The sequence below is a fragment of the Mizuhopecten yessoensis genome, unplaced genomic scaffold, assembly GCF_002113885.1.
Source record: "Mizuhopecten yessoensis strain PY_sf001 unplaced genomic scaffold, ASM211388v2 scaffold10745, whole genome shotgun sequence".
In the NCBI taxonomy this organism is placed as follows: Eukaryota; Metazoa; Mollusca; class Bivalvia; order Pectinida; family Pectinidae; genus Mizuhopecten; species Mizuhopecten yessoensis.
Genome location: NW_018408700.1, coordinates 721,338 through 743,764, shown reverse-complemented (window position 1 = coordinate 743,764; position 22,427 = coordinate 721,338). Strand labels below are relative to the sequence as shown.

General features: G+C 35.6%; 2 protein-coding genes across 3 annotated transcripts in view; both read right to left on the bottom strand.

The window, feature by feature from the left end:
* Positions 1–1,405, bottom strand: part of LOC110462082 — a 30,161-nt gene extending 28,756 nt beyond the window's left edge. Inside the window, exon 1 of one of the 2 annotated variants that reach the window (XM_021515906.1) lies at positions 680–1,405. The gene's annotated coding sequence lies outside the window, so the exon portion shown is untranslated. The remainder of the gene's footprint in view (positions 1–679) is intronic. The other variant, XM_021515903.1, reaches the window with a different exon arrangement.
* Positions 1,406–9,649: 8,244 nt separating this feature from the next.
* LOC110462095 overlaps positions 9,650–22,427 on the bottom strand; it is a 24,800-nt gene continuing 12,022 nt past the window's right edge. Inside the window, exons 8-14 of the mRNA XM_021515927.1 lie at positions 19,027–19,130; positions 18,613–18,688; positions 17,170–17,241; positions 14,612–14,713; positions 14,093–14,254; positions 10,398–10,493; positions 9,650–9,982 (exon numbers count right to left, since the gene is read on the bottom strand). Coding sequence (XP_021371602.1) covers positions 9,851–9,982; positions 10,398–10,493; positions 14,093–14,254; positions 14,612–14,713; positions 17,170–17,241; positions 18,613–18,688; positions 19,027–19,130 — 744 coding nt within the window. The 3' untranslated portion in view covers positions 9,650–9,850. The remainder of the gene's footprint in view (positions 9,983–10,397; positions 10,494–14,092; positions 14,255–14,611; positions 14,714–17,169; positions 17,242–18,612; positions 18,689–19,026; positions 19,131–22,427) is intronic.

The window sequence follows — 22,427 nt, the reverse complement described above, 5'->3', positions numbered from 1 at the left end:
TTGTGTGGACGTATGTGGGTGTAGAAATAGGTGGCTATGCCGGTATGTACGTGGATAATCCAATACAGTTGTTTAAGTATGGGGACTGGGTCTGTCTGTTTAATTAATCGACTGTGGGGGCCAGACCGACACTATTGATTTACCTTGTTACCTTACTTAACTCATCGCTATATTTAAATTATCAGTTGTGATTCTGTACTAGTACATGTACACTAGTCACTACGCGAGGAAAGCATATACTTTATATATATATAACCACATAGTAAAAGTAAGGGGGATTAATCTCAACATTATCTACATGAGTAATACACGTTTATTAATGAGCCACATGGCTATACAGAAAGTAGGACGAAGGAAGGGGAAATAAGCACTTTAAGCAGTATACACATGTACATTGTAACGTGTGGCTTATATGTATGTTGTGTATGCAATTTGATTACACCTCATGCATTAACACTTCATTGAAAACCCTGTACATATATCCTATAGCTATGTATGGGTGTAAGATAGTCCACTGACCGCACTCTTTTCAAATAGGTTATTTTTCTCTACAGTAGTGTAAAGGAATGCGGCGAACATCCACACAGACACACGCTGGTACGGGTTGAGCGAGACACAAAAGTACATGTACACAGCTGATAAATAAGAGTAAAGATAAAGATTATAAAACACAACCTACCTGACGACCGTCAGCTTTGGGTGGGTCCTTGAACAGCTGACTTGGGTAATCCTATCGCCGGTTATATTATATATATGTTATTGCAAAAAGTTAAGAGTTTATGAAAAGCTGTCAAATACACACTTGTCTACTGCACACCTGTCAAATGCACGCGTGTTAAATACACGCCTGCCAAAAACACACTTTCCAATACACACCTGTGACGAATTTAACCAGGTAACCACAGGGTATAATAAACACTTCCTTCAAATGTTATGAAGTATTACGGCAATCGTTGTCTGAGTCTATGGTCACGCATGCCTTGAATTCCTGTCATTGCCGCGCGTATTAACAATGAAAGGAGTCGACTGTCATCCTTTATTCCAGCCCACCAGTCTGTTTAACCACTAACCTCTCCTGATGCCTATAGCTAACAGCTACCAACAAATGTAACCAAGCGAGTCGGTTTCGACTATCCGATTCTCCTGATAAAATTGATTCACGCTCGTACACTCATTACAAGGACGAGAAGAGTTCTGTTGGTTGTGGGGGTATTGGGGAACATGGCCAGCCAACCAACGATTCAGAAGACCGTAGGCCATACACACTACTTAGTAACAGACTCAATATAACGTTTGATGTATAATGGGTATATAAATACTCCTTCGGGAAACTCGGCATTAGCAGAACACAGTAAAATAATATGTGATGGCATTTGCAGGCGATGAACAGTAAAACATTCCATCAACGTTTTGGTCTCATTCACTCAAGTATTTAGACTAATTTCTATCTCAACTCGAATCAACTATTTCCTGTTCCTGTAGGGTTTAGGGGCGACGTGCTTGAATATCCACGCTGCTATACATACACTCTGTACCTCCTATGAACTTGTATGGAAGTTTAATACCATTAAGCTGTCCATTATCTGATCATCAATGACTGTTCTAATATATTGGAATTAATAAAGCTTAACCTAGCTCTCATGGGCAATATATAGATACGAATAGCTTAACTTCTGTTATTAAACTATGCATTATTAAATATCGATACAAGAATGTTTGTATCATAACGAATTTTATGATAAAAGTGCTAAATTTGAACTTTAATTTAATATCTCATTATATTCGTTATTTAGCGTATTTTAACCAGAGACGTATATATGTCTCTGTTTTAACCTACACACTTTCATTTAATTTATTCTACCGAGTGACATACTAATCATATGCTGGAATCATTTTATGTAAATTTGTTTCAATAATTGTTGTCAGATTAACTCATGAATTAGGTCATTGTATACCAAATACCTTTTAATCTAATTATATATTACGTAACAGGATTAACTGGTCTTACCAGGTCGGACACTGCATTCAGTCTCAGACAAAGGACAGCTAAATTGGCTTACCTGGTCGGGTACGGCCTCGTCTCAAAGGACAATTGCTGTGACTGACAGATGTCACTCAAACTAACAACCCTATTTGTATTGTGTAAATGTACTTTATGACATGATTATGCTTGGAATATCAGGTAGGACCTAGGCATCGGACGGTACGGATGTGTTTTTGGATACTCCAGACATCACCCACCGACCTAGAGAAAGTTATTCTAATAAATTTATGTTTGGACCATACAACATCTCCAGAACGTTTACTTTTCAAATTAGATAACAACAACCCACAACAGTGATGTAGTATTTAATATTAATATACAAAAACTTTATTTATTTTACAACAGTTATGAAACAAGTTATTTCAACTTATATTANGGGGGGGGGCTTAGTGTGGGAGGCAACCGGAGTACCCGAAGAAAACCCATGTGGCCCGGCAGGTGTCCCCAACCTTTTCATGTCCGATCGGGGAATCGAACCCCGGCCGCCTTGGTGAAAGGCAAGTGCGCTATCAACTGCACCATTGCTGGCTTTCGGTATTAGCTGCGAGTCTAACTTGTAATGGGTATTGATTGAGAAGAGTTTCATATTCTACTCATGCAAAGCGACGTATGATTCTCAGAATATACTGGTGCAAATCAAACAGGATTATTTTCAGAATCTACTCATTCAAATATATCAGAACTTTTCCAAAATCTACTCATGCAAATCTATGAGAAGATTTTCAGAATCTATTCATATACATCTCTCGGGGGATTTTCATGATATACACATGTAAAACTATTCAAAGGTTACCGGATGTACTCATGCAAAGAATCCTGCCATTGTTATCACAGGGTACAGGTGCAATCTGTGCATGGTATTATATTCTGCGATGCTTATTGATTTTTAAGCTGGTTTTAGTGATGAGTTGTAATATTGCTTTATTTTATCAAGCTATTTCAGTAACCCAACCTATCAGCCACGCTTGTCGCGCACATGTATTAAGAGAGGGAAAGTAGGTCAAGAGATACAATGACAGCTTATTTTTGATCATAACGATTGTGATGGAATTATGAAAGCATCGCTGAACATCAGCATGCGACCCGTGTGAATAGATACATAAAGTGAAAAAAGTGATGAAACATTAACAAACAAGGAACAATAATGTAAATAAACGTTTTACAACGGAGCACACATTTAGTAAGCGAACGCGTTGATATTTGAAACATACACCTGTACACACGTAATGGCGCTTGTATAAATGCGCAATGAGAATAGACCTGTATTTGAAATCGGTGATCATTTTGGCTGAGGATTTTTACCCCTGTGGCGGTCAATCGTTGATTTTATGGGTCATGGAGCACACACTTACTGTGCAGTTGCGTGAACTTTTAAGGCGGTCAATCGTTGATTTTATGGGTCATGGAGCACACACTTACTGCGCAGTTGCGTGAACTTTTAAAGGTGCAACTTTTTCATGTATAGTCGTCTACCGTGTATATGCACGATAGGAAAATAGACTTTTTGTGATATAAAGGTAGAAACCGGAGATAAGTTTAGAAATGGTACAGTTGTGGGATCGCACAACGTTACACGATGTGCGTTGTGCGCGCGATGTGCGCATAGTGTATGCACGATGTGTGCACGATATGCGAACGATGTGTGCACGATGTGCAAACGATGAAATTCTGGACGCATATTTGTTCGGACGGTGGGTGAACGTTGTGCGATGACAAAGATTAACCAAGATGGTTGGTGTAAAATGAGAAAAGGCTTAACAATATATATGGTTTTGTGTTGAAACATGTAATCTTGATTTTCAAGTGTATATTCTAATTACATATATATAGATATGTTAATCTTTCTATCTGTATTTTTTATTCAAAAATAGTGTTTTCGGTGTTTTTTAAACGACACAAATCGGTACATGTAAAATAACACATATAGACATGCACAGTCCCATGTACATTTTGTAAACATAGAGATATTGTAACTGTACCTGTCTCGTATTTTTCCCCACCCGGGGCACTTACGTAACTCGCCAAGGTGTGAAAATCCAGATAAAAAGGAGCTATAGACCGAAACGGATACAAATAACAAAACCTAACGTCCAGTTTTTATAACGGGTATCACTTATCAACTCTTTGTCAGGCACAGGCCAGGTAAAACTTCGGTCAATCATCAAAATGTTATTTACCTGTTCAGTTATGCGGGAGCCAAACCCATTATTGACAGCCTAACGGTCACTGTAATGCTATGTAACACGCATTGTAAAATTTAACGTAATCCTTATGAATTCGACGTTTTTTATATACAGTGTTCCTTATTCCAAACAAGAGGTCCGGATTTTTTCCCCGTTATATTGATCCACCAATTGTACCAAATCGTACATTTGTACGGTGAGAAGTGCACAACAGGGCGAACGATTGTTAAATCACACATGTACAGTTGTGCGCACCATGTGTGGACGATGTGCGGATGGTGTGTGCACGATGTATGTACGATGGGAACACGCTGTTTTGTTGCGTTGTTCGGTTACACAACTGTATTTATGAAGGGTAAACGTATTCGGTCAATCGTTAGTTATGGTTTTAATAGCTTTCTTTCAAATTCCTACTCTGCTTGTATTTCTTTGGTGAAATGAACCATGAAGATGTTTCTTTAAATTTCAAGTAAAATTTAAATTGATGGTAATGAGGAACGTTGAAATAGAACATTTGTCAGAATGGCAATACTGAACAGCAAGCCTGCATGACCATTAGTGGTAAATACAATGTATGATACTATCTGTATACAACGTTATTAAAGTTTCCAATTGTTTGTGTGTACGGTAATGTGGCTAAACATAGCTCTGTGAACAAAAGTGTCCCATATAACGTCAGGCCGTTATCACATAACCTTAATTAACCTTCTTTCCTAAACAAACGCTATTGCATGATCAAGTTTTAGTCTACAACCCGTTTGTTGAATGTACCGGTACTCCATTTTGATCTGTTTTATCTCCTCCAGTGCTAGAATAATACACAATATACTGTTGGAAGTTTTCGTGTTGTATGTATATATGACATTATCAAGATCTAGAGTGTATCTAGGATGCATAGGTAAGGAGTTGCAAAATATGTTTAGACTATCCCCCTAAAGCTGCCATTGACAATGTGAAAAAGTGTTATCTTTAGGAGTAGGAGGAGAGTTGAGTGGGCCAGCATACGTAGGGGTCAAAGTGGTCAGTGGTTCTAATTAATGAGTTGTGTCAGCCGCAGCTGTACATATCAGTGAGTGTCTGCGGAGAGTCTGTAGTTGTTTATTTGTTTAAGATTAGGCGTGCAATTTAAATTTTAAGACACATTACTTGGTTCTGGAGATCTTATTAAGTTGTCAATTAAAGCTCGGACCATTAGGGAGAAATGCTGATTGAGAATGGCCAGTGTCATGAAAACAAAGGGTTATCTACAGTGGATATACTTTTGTAGGACAGGTTGTGTGTGTGTGTGATAGAGTTCGGTTTAGTTTGTTAGGTGCACGAGAGAGGATGTAACTATTGGGAGTTGTGGTACAAACGTTGGGATGACAGCATGTGAGCAGTGAAAGGGTTGCAGTGTGCATATGGACATATACCTGTATATATGTATAACGTCACAGTACCCAAATCGGGACACATTTTAGTGAAATAATGATGTATTTCATCCATAGAACCGATCCCAGGAATTGTTGTTCACTTATCATTATCTTTTCATTTTGATAACAAGTTGATGTTTCTGGCGCGTGGTTCTATAAATAGAACTGGAAAGATAGTCATGGTTACGTAATCGCGAAACAGGTGTAGCTGTACCCAAATCGGGACATCCCTACCAGTTTTGGCTTATATTATGAGATGAAAAAAGTATTTAGCAGAACATGGCATATCTTTGGAATATTTAAGATGCAAGGGTCGTTCCGAATGAATTTCTTTTCCAAACTACCATTAGTTGTGATATATTAGGATTGTGAAAAGTCACATACAAATTTGAAAATCATGGCGCATCAATTTAGAACGTGACATTTTCGTCATTATTTACAAACTAAAACTGTGATTCTTCTTCTTTTTCTTCTTCTTCTTATGGTACATGGGCTCCATCAATTGTGATGTTTATGCCCTCGATTGTAACCATAAGTGGCAGTAAATAAAGTCCATACACTGTTTTATTGGTATATAAGCATCTTTAAATCCATATTTTCAATTTTAAAATACTTCTTTGCGCAGCATGCACATTTCTTGTGACTTTTACCTTCATGTGTCCCGATTTGGTTACTGTGACGTTAGATGTATAAATAAACTGTAAACAGAATTCGGTGTATTGTTTCATAATTATGATTTCAAAGCCGAACCATTGGCTCCGTCACACCACAATAAAATAAATTCAACAATGAATGTTAGACTATTTGTATTCTTTTGCTAACGGCAATTTTTTTTTAATGTTATTGACATACATTAGCAGCAATGCTTAAGAAATAATAAACATGTTATTACTTACTGATGGTTTCTTAAATCAGTTATCAAGATTTCGTTATGCTACATATCCTGACCAACCTTGTCCATATCGTTGTTTACATCCTGTTATTTATATGTAGGAAATTCCCGCCAAGCTTACATTAACGCCGTGTCATGTTAAGGTAGTAATAATATTTAATGTCGTTGCTACACTCATAACGTCTCCATTTACACGTCACAATACGCAACTCGAATTTCAATATTGCAGTCCTTTTATAATTCAGAAACCTTTGCATGTTGCGCCAGTCAGTGTTATCTCACACATGTGAATATTCACGATCGAATTACTTTTGAAACAGCAATAAATCAAATGTACACAAGAGGAAATATGACAATTAAAACTCGGTAAAATTAATCATCAACAGATACACATAAGATACAGTGGGCGGATTGGTCGAGTGGTTCGATACCCGAAGTCGTCGTACGTATGGAAAATTCAGAAAATGTGTTTTCTCCTGCCCACACTACTCCAACAACCCAGGTGGAGTATAAAATGATCTGGGGTGGATGTTGCGGTATCTGTGTTGTAGCATTCAAGTGAGGTGGCACTATAAATGATACCGTTAGAAACACGGTCCCACTACAAACAGAACACAATACAAACATAGGGAGATATTAGCCAGGTGGCATAGGACTAGCCTGATAAGGCAGCTCCTGCGAATTCCTCAATATTGTATTGATTAATGTATATGCTAATTGTATTGATTGTATACAATTGTATATCTATGTACTGTAAAGCGCTTTAGAGTGGCTTATGTAAGCTAGATAGGGCGCTATATATGTATTTATTTTTAGTAAAACTGATATTAAGGGAGGACTTAAATGCTAATGAATACAAAAATGTTTTTGATAGTTTAAGCTGAAAATAATTTGCATGCACAACTTAAATGTTACGTTTGCCAATAAGTTGTCCTGTCGAGTATCGATATTAAGTAAGTGGTATATTTGTGTGATAGGTTATTAGTCGTTAAGCAGGGTAGTTCGTCAAAATATGTATCTGAATGACAACTTCCTCAGCACAATAGCCTGTACCAATTGCATACTATTACATAGAATACAATTGAACTTAGTGTCAATACAAGACAATGATGTGATCACCCAAAGAAAACATCAATATCCATAAAGAAAACGTATTGTTGGTACTCCGATCAAAAAAACAACAACACATGTTATTTATCAATAAACAAATTAAACGATTTAATCTCATTATGCAAACACAAATGCATATTAATTTTTCTTGAAACAATACCAGGTTTAGATCCAAAATTCAATTGACCTGAAGCCAGTGCTATGGTAAGTAATACGTTATACGATCAAATGTACAATGTCATGTTGTTTAATGTTATTTGTGAAATCGTCCTCTTTCTCTCCCATTATTTGATATAGCCCACCTCCATTTCCAGTGATAACTTATTCATATTTCACATGTTCGTCAGTTTGGAACGAATTTTAATCAAATACTGCATTTAACGTCTAAAATTCTTCATTTGATTTTGTCATAAATCCATTCTGGAGCACGAAAATGGTGATGATTCCGGGCCCAGATTTAGCATAGGTAACATTTTGCTTAAATGCAAATGATATTTTCTGAGATAAAGCCGCAAAAAATCTGTATATATTTAAAAGATATGGCCTTTGTTGAACATTTAAACACCGTCGTAAACATTTTTGTTTTGATAATGTAATCACAACTATACATTGCAATCCTGATAATATAATTACTGTAATTGTACTTCGGATATATAACTTCCACAAATGGTGTATCGATAATGTGATAACAATTCGAGATAAAAAAAAAAATAACTATGTACTATCAATAAATATCTCTACAACTGTATTAAAGATTAAATAACCCGTATTTAATAATGTGCCCTGATTATGTAAACGCTACTAAAGATAATGTGATCACAGTACAAAGTTATAAAATCACGACGATTGTTCTAAACCTAATGTAATCAATACTGAACATGTGTGCCATTAAATAAATGCATGTCTACTAAACAATGGTATCCTGATAATGTAATCATTATTAAAGATACTGTTATCACGAGTCATTTATGTACTGTAAAGATTATGTAATCATTACTACACATTTGTGCCCTGATAAAGCTTTCACTAGAAAACAATGGTGTCCTGATAATGTTATCATTATTAAAGATTAATTATCACAAGTCATTAATGTACTGTAAACATTATGTAATCATTACTACACATTTGTGCCCTGATAAAGCTTTCACTAGAAACCAATGGTGTCCTGAAACAACAGTATCAGTAAACATTACTTATCAATTAGTAATGAACAGTGAACAAATAAACCTTCCAATTTAAATTCAAAATATTTTGAATTGGGTTATGATTAGAATAGCCTTAAAATCAAAGCACTGTAACTTCCGTACTAGATAATAAACTTAATGAACAACATAATGTCATGGAATGCTGTATGTCGTACGAGCTCATGAAACACGCAATTGCAACATAACCAAGGCATTTCTGTATATACATACAGTCGAATTTGCTCAAGAGACCACCTCTGTTATCTCTCTAGAAGACTTCAAATTTCTAATCCTCTCAAAGCTGTTTGCAACTTATTAATGCTTTACTTAGATAATATATCTGAGGAGACCACTTTTGCGCATTCTCTTGAACGGAACAAACAGTCAGTCAATGAAATGTCATAATTACATTGTATACATTCCTTTGTTCTCTATATAACGATTAACAAATCTATATTTTTGTAACGAATTTGAGGTAGATATGTATTTCACTTTACATTATGTATGCAGTAAACACGCTTACGTCAACGTTTACATTCATGTGAGGTAATTAGCAAGCACCTGGCTACTTATCGTGAAGTGGAGTGGTGTGGTACAGCTTTTTGCGTTAGTGAGAGGAAATTGATAATTGCTTAGATACTTAACGCGGAGTATGTCAGAAGCACAAGGTCAGTGGTAATAGAAATATGCTCCAGAGTAAGGGTAAATACACGTGAAATAATGACTTGATTAATTAAGAGACTGACTCGGATGGAAAGTATGAGAAATTTATCTTAAATAATAATGCAAGAGAATAATCCTAAATACATTGCAATACTGTGAATGGGTGATACATTTCAACCCCATTATTCTACACCTGGATAAGTTTATTCGTGAGAAATAGGTTAAGCACATAAGAGACTCGTTTTTTGACATGAGAGACGGTTCTTTAGGAGTAAAAAAGAACACTATTTTTTAACACGCCACTATTTTACCCACATGATTGCTCTAGACGTAAGAACCTGATTTTGGGGCGAGAAACTAGTTCAGGTGAAAGGAGTTGGTTTCGGTGTAAGAGGAGTTAGTGGAACGGTTTCGAAGACGCTTTCACTGTTGATTCTATGCTCACTCTTCTCAACGTAGTACTTCAAGTAGGCTAATGTACTTTTGCGTCCTTGCTGAAATGGAAAACCAGCTATTTTACAAGTAGCAAATACTTGTGAAGAAAATGAAACACTAAAAAATACCTAAAATGAGATATGGTACAAAGAAAATGCAAATAACTCATCTTTCTCTGTCATCATTATTTTGTTGTGTATACTCAAGATGAAAGCTGATATCTGAGCATCAAGTATTTTTGAATATATCGATGTTAGATTCACCTTAATTTTGTTTTGCATGGAACTGTAGTGTTCATTTTATCTACAACATTGATGCATCGTATAAGGATAACGGCTCGTCTATTCCTAAAATCTCAGAGCTCAAAACGTATTCCAAATCATGTTTATAAAGCAACAACACTATATACACCATCCACATGTCATCCTAACCGTAAGTAATATCACTATTAAACCAACCGAAAGTCAATCTTACCAAAAGCAAGAAATCGATATCCTTTTCTTCCAGGTCATAGTTATTCGATCCAACGTACCCTGTATTGATGCCAACAGTCCGGTCTATATCATAGCCCTGTTCAAATGCAATACTATATAATGTAGCATTATGTATATTAGTGTTACATTCTTGCATGTTTGAAGAAAATAATGATAAATTGTTCCATTCGATAGTTGTATCTCATTGCATGTTGGTATGTAAGAGTAAATGTCTACTGAACAGCTTTATTGTTTACCGGGAGAATCGTACTGTTAAGAAACGTTTTGTAGTTTAAAGCTGCTGTGCGATTAAAATATGTCAGGTTTAAAGGCATACTACACTTCCTTCATGTAAGTAGATACGTAATAAAATGTGTATGGAACGTATGAATACGGACGTAGTTTCGATAAAATATTGAATAACGTCATATTTTGGTATAGTCGATGCAACAGCTGCCCACACGACACCTAGTAGGCTTTTGCTGCATGTATATAAATATCGATGGTTGACCGATTATCAATTTAAAACGGCATTGAAGGATTCCCGTACCACTGCCAAAAACTGTTACTACCCATTAAAAACTGTTACTATCCATTAAAAACTGTTACTATCCATTAAAACTGTTACAAAACTGTTACTATCAGTTAAAAACTGTTACTACCCATTAAAAACTGTTACTTTCCATTAAAAACTGACATGGCTGTAGCTTTGACAAATCATTTCTGAGAAGAAGAATCATACATAACTGGACTTCAATAAGAAAATATAGAGATGAAATCTTCAAAATAAAATCAAAGTCAGTGTTTTGAGTGTAGAACGTTAGCAGGGCTAGACCTTGATTTCGACTTAAGATTGTTATAGCATCGTTCCAAAACCGACTATTCTTCATGACAGCGAAGTTTATTTATAGCCATGAATTAATCAAACTATGTTCACAGCCAGTTTAGGATCTAATTTCTGCTTTCATGGCACGATCGCACCACTTTATTGATTTCTTGGATCAATATTCACACCGCCTTTCAGCAGACTAGCAACAAACTTAGGAAGTTCGGTTCATAAAAGAAAATAATCCACAACATTCAGAAACAGGGGTTATTCCGTCTTTGCGTTTTGCAGAGGAATCTTCTCTTGTGAGCAGGTATTGATTGTTACGTCATTGGTTTGTGTGAGAAAATTACGTCGTTTTCTCAAACATTGATGACTTAACCCTCAGAAACAAATGACGAAACAATCAATTCCTGCTCACAAGAGAAGATAACTCTGCAATACGAAAAGACGGAATTGGTTCCGATTCTTTTGATACCGATTAGGTTATTTAATTAACGTCTTTTTAACAACTAACATAACGTCACTGAACACTAAACGCTCAAAGCTTTATGAAAGACGTCGGATACCAAACGGGAACTTCTACAGCTTGAGATACATAGTCCAAAATACAACTTTTCAAAGAGAAAACAATTGGTATAATATACAATGAAGAGTTTTTTTTAGAAAGAAATGAAGCTATGCTGGTTAAATTAAACAATACAGGGAAGGAGCGACTGCTGAATAGATATAATTGCCACCTGATGATGCACCGTTGTACATTTCCTTTAATCCGAATACGCTGGCAGAATTGTGCAGCAAGGGGATTTTGTAACGACGAAAACATAAACAAAAACAGTTTGCTATGTTGGTACCAACATCGAGGGATAATGCTTTTGACAATAAACCTATACGGAATGGAGTAACTGTTAAGCGTTTTTTGAAAGTACGAGAAAACAGTGAAGCAGTCAACAGTCAAAACTATTTCCAGATGTGTAGAAGCCAGAGGCAGGTCAAGGCCAACATTTCCTCTGGAAGGTCCCAACAGGACAATAATTTAAACTTTTTACCTGATAAGTATTAAACAACTAATTCGTTTCGGAATTAATGAAAACAAAACCTGCACATCAATTTGTTCATACCGTGATATAATGATGTCGTCTGATGAATCGGTTCTAATTTTAAATTTTCTTTTTTTCAGACAAACTTTGATTTGTTTCTGTGATCACAGTCAGCGAATCAGAATTATTCCTGGGTGTAAAATATCTTCGATAACCAGAGGTTACGCTCAGTTTCGCTCTCTACACCCCTGGAATATGTCATAGCAAGATTGAAGGCACGAAGATAGATATCTGTTTGATTGGTCTCAGGTAAAAAAACACACCTGACCAATCGTTAGGCTGATACCTGTCCTTTGAAGATTACAAAGGAGAGACGCCCGACTTCAAAGCCTGTCAATTTTTACCGTTGCGCAATGTACGTGACCGCGAGATTCGTTTGATGTATATCAAAGTATCGAACTAATCTTCTTGTCTCATCAACAAGGTGGCGAACACTGAGCCTTCAATTTTGCTATGATATATTCAAGGGGTGTAGAGAGCGAATGTGAGCGTAACCCCTGGATATCGAGGATGGGCGTAATGTTAACCGTGAGAGTATCCTGGGGAGGCAGTAGAATGTAGAAAAATCACTCTCTAAAGTTCACAAGTCATTTCGAAATAACAAGACAACAATGTTGAGATAACAACCAGTGGAGTTCTATCATCAACATGTTACTGTACCGGTAACTTCCTCGGTGTGTTACTCGCTACTGAATCTACTTCATTCTGAAGTCATTACATTGTATATGACTTTTGACTTCATTTCTACAAAACGCAGCAACTGTAAAATTTCAGTTTTATTATAATAAATGAGTATCTACAAATACCACCGTCATATCACTTTTACAAAATGTGTCTTAAGGCATGTTGTATTATTAGATAAATAGACATTGTGGTCATGTAAACACAATACATAATATTCCACTACGTGATGAAATATCGCCTCCGCTGTCTAGAACACGTTCCTTTAATCTAACCATGTCATATTGTAACCTTTGTAAAAGCTTTTTTAGTTGTGACCCCTAAATATGTTTGACGACTTGTATTGTTGGTGTTGAAATAAAATGTAACAAAAGTGAAAGGGTAGGACTATCAGTAGGCATATATACAACAGATAAATATGGTATTCGATCTGTAAATGTGTCAGGTGAGATTAACGATAATGAAAAGTATAAACAGTGAGATTAACGATTATGAAAAGTATAAGTAGTGATATTAACGATAATGAAAAGTATAAGTAGTTATATTAACAATAATGAAAAGTATAAACAGTGAAATTAACGATAATGTAGAGTATAAACAGTGAGATTAACGATAATGAAAAGTATAAGTAGTGATATTAACGATAATGAAAAGTATAAACAGTGATTTTAACGATAATGAAAAGTATAAACAGTGATATTAACGATAATGAAAAGTATAAGTAGTTATATTAACAATAATTAAAAGTATAAACAGTGAAATTAACAAAAATGAAGAGTATAAACAGTGAGATTAACGATAATGAAAAGTATAAGTAGTGATATTAACGATAATGAAAAGTATAAACAGTGATATTGACGATAATGAAAAGTATAAACAGTGATATTAACGATAATGAAAATCATAAATAGTGTTATTAACGATAATGAAAAGTATAAACAGTGAGAATAACGATAATAAAAAGTATAAACAGTGAGATTAACGATAATGAAAAGTATAAACAGTGAGAATAACGACAATGAAAAGTATAAACATGGAAATTAACGATAATGCACAGATAAACAACGCTTTCACGAACAATGACAATACCTCCATGAATATTCGGCTTGCATTAAGGAAGACAGCGTTGAGACAGGTGGAGAAGAATGAGGTCACCCCGTCTATCTCGTGCCGTTTATAGCCCGTATACAGCTGCTGAAGATCTATACCCTCTCGCTGCTCCACAAACGTCACTAGCTCATCGAACGTCACCTGATTGATAAAACGTGGATAAAAGATAAATATATGGTAAAACTGAAAACGTCATGTATACCAAAATCAAGTTTGAACCTATAATCGGATTTGTTTGATTAAAATCAAGCTCTAATCCAGCATTGATTTTGTCTTGGTTAGTCGTAGATACCGACATTAAGTTCTTACTCAGAAAAGTCTTTGTATGAGTAAGGCGAATACACAGCTATTAAGTTTTTGTTCGGAAACCTTATTGCCTAAGTAACTCATGTTTACCAAATTCAAGTTCTTAAATTGCTTTTAAAAGTATTTATAGATTTTACAGCGAACGGAAGATTGTTCCATAAAAAGGTTATCTGTTTCCCTTTTTATTTTTACCTGCCCATCGCTATTAGCGTCAAGAAGATCGAACGCCTCCACTGCATCGCATTGTCTCCCATGACCAAAAATAATCCGCTTGCTCTTGTTAGAAAACTCTGACTACAGAACAAAAAGGATTTTGATGGATAACACTTCCACAATATGGCCGACTAGTCGATGATCGTTATTGTCAATATTAAAAGCTCATTCATTTTGCTGTTGATGAATGAGTTCAATTTTTCACATTTAATAAAAACAACTAAGATTAGATTTCGACTTTTTACTTCTTCCACACAAACAAAGACAAACTATAACACAGCACCAAAATATATGAATAAGATAGGTCACATCATCAAAATGTAAGAAAAAAATCTGAACAAAATGTCAGTTCGGAAACAGAGGAGGAACCGATGTGAACTTAAACCAAAATTCAGGAAAGCACAAGTGTGCTAAGGTACCAGAGTTAAGAGGATAGATCAAGCACGGATGCAACCAAATCACAGAAGAGCATTGAGTGAGGGTCTGTAAACAAAATAAAAAGAAATACGCGGGACAGTCGTACAATCTCTGGATTGAACATGTCTTAAAACAACAGTTAGCGCGACCGTTGCTGATACTGGTATTTTACGAGGGAAAACAATTGTGAATGACATCACAAGCGCTTTACAGATAAAACGTTGCCACCCACATATTAGCACTAAAGAACGAACTGAAATATCGACGTGAAGAGGTCAAACAAAGTTAACACTTCATTGATGACACATCGTCCTTAAGTTTTCATATTTTATTTTCAAATATTATACTAAGGTACCAGAGCTACTCATTTAACATTTCAAGCTATGAATAAACATCAAACTGACAGTGACATCGGGGAACCGTATAACAAGTTTAAAGAAGAGTTTCGGATTATAAAAAAACGACATTGTGAATAAGAATGACAATTATTTTGTATTACAAATACAATAAACATCATGTCCTAGATCATTTTTTAATAAAATCTATTTGCACCATGCTCCTTTGATTTATTTATACCCGTACAAGTCTATTCAAATGTGATACATTACACGTGTATCATGACAGCATACGATCAAACTTGTCTGTCCCAACATAACACGATATATTACAGTGTACACAAAATTGCCAGTCCGGACACAACACGATATATTAAGTATATAAAAATACATCTGTCTGACATTACACGATATATTATAATATACACAAGCTTGTATCTCTCGACACAACACGATATATTAAGTATACAAAAATATGTCTGTCCCGACATTACACGATATATTTACAATATGCACAAAGTTGTATGTATCGAAATAACACAATATAATAAGTATACACAAATATGTCTGACCCCGACATTACACGAATTATTTACAATATACACAAACGTGTACAATGTATGTCTCGACATAACACGATGTATTACAACACGATATATTACAGTGTACACAAACACTTCCGGAAGGGAAAACGCAATTTATCACATACTCAGCCTAAAACTAATCAACATATGTGCACCTATTGTGTTGGAAAATAAAGTTAGAACGTTAATGGTTAGTAAACACAGGTCCAATTCGGTCTGGGTAATATATTTCTGAAACCGAGGTGATATATTTAAAGAAAATGTTTCTATTTTTGCCTGGTTATGAGTTGATTAATTAAGTTGAGCAGGTGTAAATTGAATAGATGGCGAATTGCCCTTATGATAAATTTACGCATGCCCAACTGAGGTATTACCTCATAACTTGACCAAATTAGAATTCTGCTCTTTATATTAAATGCATTTTGCTGTAAATGGTTAAAAACTATTTTATTCACAAGTCTGATCAGCGGATAAGAAATTAATTTCAAAAGTTATAAACATCTGTGCGATTCAATAAAAGTAACAGTCTAAATTTGTACAAGTCCCCGGTTAACTCCTCCAACATTAATTTCGTCACACAATTGTGTCTCGTTCGTGAAAAATTGGCATAGCTTCGCCAACATGTGTTATTGTCTACGACATAGAAACTGGTTACGTTTAATTGTCAGATTATAAGACGATAAATCAAGTTGCGGAAACAATGGTTATTGAGTGAATATTGGCGTGAACTGTAAATATTTCTTTATATATCGATTATATGTATTCTACCATAAGGAAAATAGTCAAGTGTCTGCCTCCGTGATTCGCATTCAACGTAACATCTAATGAAAGTGACGCTTGTCGTCGACGTAGCACAACGTTAATTACAATATACACATAAACGTCTGTCCACATATGATATATTAATTACAAAATACACAAATACGCGGATTCCAATAACATAGGCTTAATAATGATATATACAAAAATGTCCATCCCCATATATAACAGATTAGATAAATTGCATAATACACAAATACGCGAATTCCAATAACATACGGTTATTTGCAATATATACAAACACGTCTATCTGCATATGATAGATGGATTATAGAATATAAAACACATATATACCGGTATGATATAGGGTCTAACAATAAACACAAACACGCCAGTTCCGACATGAAAAAGTCTTTTAAATGCATTCAAAAGAGTTACTTACGTCAGCAAATACGTTTTTCATTTCGTTCATGTCAATCTTACCGTCCCCATTGAGGTCATGTTTCTTCAAAACCTTTGCATCCGGAACGACAGGTCACATGGTAATATAAAGAAAAGTAACAAAGCGATCAATATCCAGAAAGATAATACATCTTTACGGTTCATCTAACAAATGTTCACAACTAACGAAATACATTTTAACAATAAAAAGTCACGAACGGCTTTCCCTGATATTTGCTGGTATTTTGCGGTAAATTATAACAAAACAAAATACGACAGAAGGAATGAGTGGACAATAAAAAGGGCAACAAAATGAGAGAAACTTTAACAATAATCTTGAATTTTAAGACGTTGCTTTTCCATTGAGTTAAATAGCGAGGTGACTATTAGTATCATAATGAAGGTTAATGTCGTAGAGTTTGGTAGTTATGTAATAATGTCGAAGACCTTTGTCGTGAGGTGACAATTATTTTCATGTTGCACAATGTAGGTTACTGTCATCGAGTTAAGGTTAAAATTACTATGGTTTTAAATTGATACAAGTGCCGAACTGTTTGGTAGTGAGGCGAGTCCGAATAAGACGATTATTGTCGTCAAGTAGGTAAATTTTATTGAATTTTGTAGTAAGGTGGATACTGTTGCAATAGTATAGGTAACTGCCCCAGAATTTGGTGTTGAGGTGAATATTATTATTACTATATTACATGTATAGGTATTTGCCATAGAGGTTGGTATTGAGTTCAATATTGTTACTATAGGTAACTACCACATATTTTGGTAGTAAGGTGATTGTTATTGCAATATTGTAGGTAGCTACCACAGCCTTGGTGTTGAGGTTGCTGGTATTCAAATACTTCAAGCAACTGTTAGTGAATCAGGAGAAACAGAGTATTTCTAATGATTAGTGTAGAAGGATGAATAAGATGCCAGTGGTTCTAGATTTTTCATTCAAGTACAAATCATTAGCAGCATATCTGGAAACGAAATTAAAGGATGGAGCAAGTATGCTAATGAAAATAAGCCTGTCTCGAATTCATCCTCAGCAGCAGATCGGTAACGGGTGGTGCAATGCTAGTTCCCATTGTTGGAATACATATATTGATATTCTATGAAACAATGATCCAACTTTAACTGAAACTGCTTCCGATAGGAGCATCAAGCAAGTCATGATCACCAAGAAAAGACTTCACTGCTTCAACTGCTTCACGTTCCAGTGATATATGTCTTGATTCATATTTATCGCGTTTCGCATATACTACCCGGAAGTAGACACACACACAAAAGAGTTCCGTTGCAACGGAAGACAACTAATGTTTTCGAGCTGGTCTATATACGATACTACCTGTCAAGATCAATGAATACCGATTACCCGATGTAATACACGACGGTATGTCGAGACAATGTGCTGAACTAAGATTGTCGGGACGACTTTCGAAAACTGTACCTTTATAAACTCGTCCACGGCCTTGATAATAATTTCTTGTATTTTTTCTCTCCGGATCGTCTTCCTCAAGTCTTCTCTACAACACATGAATCAGACAATCTGTACATGTCCTGACTTACAATATATAACGTATTGTAATAAAGTGTACATCATTTATTTAGTCATCAGCCTCGACTAGAGACAGTACGATTTTAACAATTTCATTCATCCAAAACTATTTCAATTTTGATGTTAACGTATTATTGACTTAAAGACAATTTTAACAAACAAAAATATAAAGCGCTGGCATGTATATCTAGTCCAGCTCCTATATATACAGATGAATCTTTCGACGCAACCAGGTGTCGAGATTCAGGATTTTTTATACATTTTTTCTGTAAGTACACGTATATATAAGAAGTTTATTTTGTTTACTTAGCGAGCTTGGAGTCTGGTATTGGCGTGTCCGTGATTCCAAACTCCTCTTTCGTCCTATCCTCAAGGTAGTACTTGAATAAGTCTGGTCCTTCATCAGACGTCTACAACATACATTACTACTTATTACAGTTTGACATTGGTGAGAAAACTTCGTATTTCCTTCCATTTAAAAAACATTAAAGTTCAGATGCGTGGAAGAAGCTTCTCCTCAAACATTATTTCTACAACGGCATAACCACTGGTAGATAGAAAGACCATTAGTTCTACAGCGAACCCACTATGAACAGGAAGTCGACGACGCCCATCACACAAAATACCTGGTTATTACCGAATTAACTAATGTAAAATAGTTGTATGATAACATCAGTCACCATAAAATTTTATAAACACCCTATTTAGCACAAAGATATGGCACATTTAACCGATTTCTTAGATTGATACGTATCAATGTTAATTATGTGTTAACCTTAAACTATCTTTATCATTATTATCATTTTGGTACCAAACACAGTAATTCGTAATTGTTCTTCCACATCTCGGAATACAAAAACGTTCATAGCACAAACTATTACTTTCGACTCTTTCTGTGTGCTCACGATAGGGGATTGTTTTTTCGACGAAGCCTAAAAGCACTGCATGATAAACTGATAAGAATGCATATATTACTATTTTGTACAGCTAGCATATCACTTTAAGTGGATTTAAGCCCACAAGGCACCTCAATTCAAACCGTCTACGAGATCTGTCGCTAATAAAGGTATTCAGGAATTTGCAAGGAGAAATACCACGAACTTTCACATTTATCGAAGATCATTTCAAACAATTGTTGTTGTTATTAGATGCCATATGTGTAAAGGACTTATGGCGTTATGGGCTATTTTTGGCCTCATAACAAAATTTCAACTTGAATATATTTGCCAATTTCTGGTATAAACATCATATAGGTTAATTGGATCCATTTTCCTTTGTGTAAATTGTTTTCCAATGCACATACGTAGATGCCCTACCATAACAACGAAACTACGTTGGTTGTAGAAATAGCCAAAATATGGTGTTTTTGAACAGTTAGCATGTAGAAATGAAAGCCTCCGCATGTGACAGACAAAAAGTGATTTCTTCGAATGAACAGTAGTTTAACAATGTTTAATCATGTCAAATATTTATTTGTTTGTTACATGCGGAGGCTTTCGAAAATTGAAGAGTGTTTAGTTAATTTCCTTCAAAATGGCCAATTTTCAACCAAATAGCAAACAGCAGACGATATTCACGCATTTATGATGAAAATGCGCGTTTATGTCTCTCTTTGTAAAGCCATATCCGCTAAACCAGTTGTCAAATGAATTTGAAATTTCATATATGCATACTTCATTTATTCCAGATGACAAATATAACAACTTATCATAAATCCCCGATGAGGGCGGAAAGGACCATTAGCGCCCCTGGTCCTTTGCGTTTAAAACTGTGTTGCCTAGCTTAAATATATTTTGTGTTTGCGTGATAACAAATCAATATTATAACAAGGGCTTTCCTGAGCAAAGTGCTTCTAACAGGATAGTGTTGATCCGCGTCAGCCATTGAGAGTTTTATCAACTGTTGGATTTTGAATAAAGATGTGAACATAACAAAAGTACGATAGACGGTTATGGATATTTTCTTTTGCTTTAAATCGCTGTCACTTTCAATGACACAGACATTTCTTTTTGTCTTCGGATGTGTGGGTGTGACCTTTAAATCGAGTCTATGTCGGGACCAGTGTTTACGTGGCGTTACTTAACACCTACTGACATTCTACTTTGAGAATATCATTCCCAAGAGGGAAAACACATTCGTGCACAGTTTCTTCTAAAGTATGACAATCCGTGATAACGCTTTAGTCCGATCCTTCGGGAGAAGTGTCGATGTCGTATCATGTGTCCTCAAGTTCAGCCATTAAATTTTTCCAATTCTACAGTGCGCAACGTAATTCTAAAACGTTCTTCAAATAACAAATTTGTTTACGTTTTCTTGATTAGAAAATGATGCATTATTTATCACAGATCTGTGTATTACGGTGACTGTCATACATTAATGACGTCCTAAATATGTGTATTTTTTTCAGTATGACGTCATAATAAAAATCGTAAATGGGGAAAGTGATATGCACTGTTATGATTATATATGACTTGGGTATATTTAGGACATGCACAATATGACATCGTAGTCTTGAATTCTCTGCGGTTATCTTCAGATAGTCAAACGACATTAAAATGTTTCCACGTAGCCCCCAAACACGAAACGAAATGATCGTGACGATTATTAGCTAGAACTATAGCGATTGACAGATTTTCTGTTTACCTAGTGATGTACCGATACTATGTAGAATAATTGCTTTAGGACACTTTCAACATGGGTTATAAGTTATAAGGTCTTTTTATGCTTTTGCAGCGGAACGTGGCTTTGTCAATCGTTGGCGACCAGGTACCTACAGTATATTGGTAGAGTATCCGTCTAGAGTTTTTAAAGTATCCCAGGTTCGAACCCCGGTATTGCCATTTATTTCTCTTTTAATATGATATCACCTAATACAAAGCATATATAGATTGAAACAGAAGTATGCTTAACCTTATACTTGAGCATCCTCGATATCCATGGGTTAAGCTCACCTTCGCTCTCTCCACCCCTGGAATATGTCATAGCAAAAGTGAAGGTTCATTGAGCGACGTCTTGTGGATGAGACGAGAAGGCTAATTTGTTATTTCTCGCGGTCGTTTAACGGTAAAACTAATTGGCTGTGAAGTCGGGTGCACTCCTCTGTTATTTTCAAAGGACAAGTATCAGTCTAGTGATTTGTCAGTCTTTTTTACCTGACACGAATCAAATAGATAGCTGCGTGCCTTCAATTTTGCTATGACATATTCCAGGGGTACAGAGAGCGAAAGTAAGCGTAACCCCTGGATATCGAGGATGATACTTGAGATAAAACGTGTAAACCTCGTTTCCCTATAAAATGTTGTGTACAGACTGGTCTACTGGTCAGGTAGCTCTAGTTTATTACTAATGTAATTCCGGAATATTGGTACGGTATCCGGCTTTGTTTTTAATTCCGGATCTCCTGACCGGAGACCAGCTTCTTTTGTCAATTTTATTAGTTGCGATTTTGTTGTTTCCGGTAAATAAAGCGGAGCGGAGGGAAACACATGATCATCGTACGAATAAACGCATCACCATCACAGCCGGCGAGTTCCCCAAACTCAAAACGTTGACCCAACAAAAATAGGAAAAATGTCACAATATTAGCTTGTCTGCAAACTCTTTGGTGTGATTAATGTAACGTCACTGCAAAAATCAACGAAGTCTTTCTGAATATTAAACTAACACAAAGGTGTTCTCGATACACTTTTAATGTCGGGGGGGGGGGG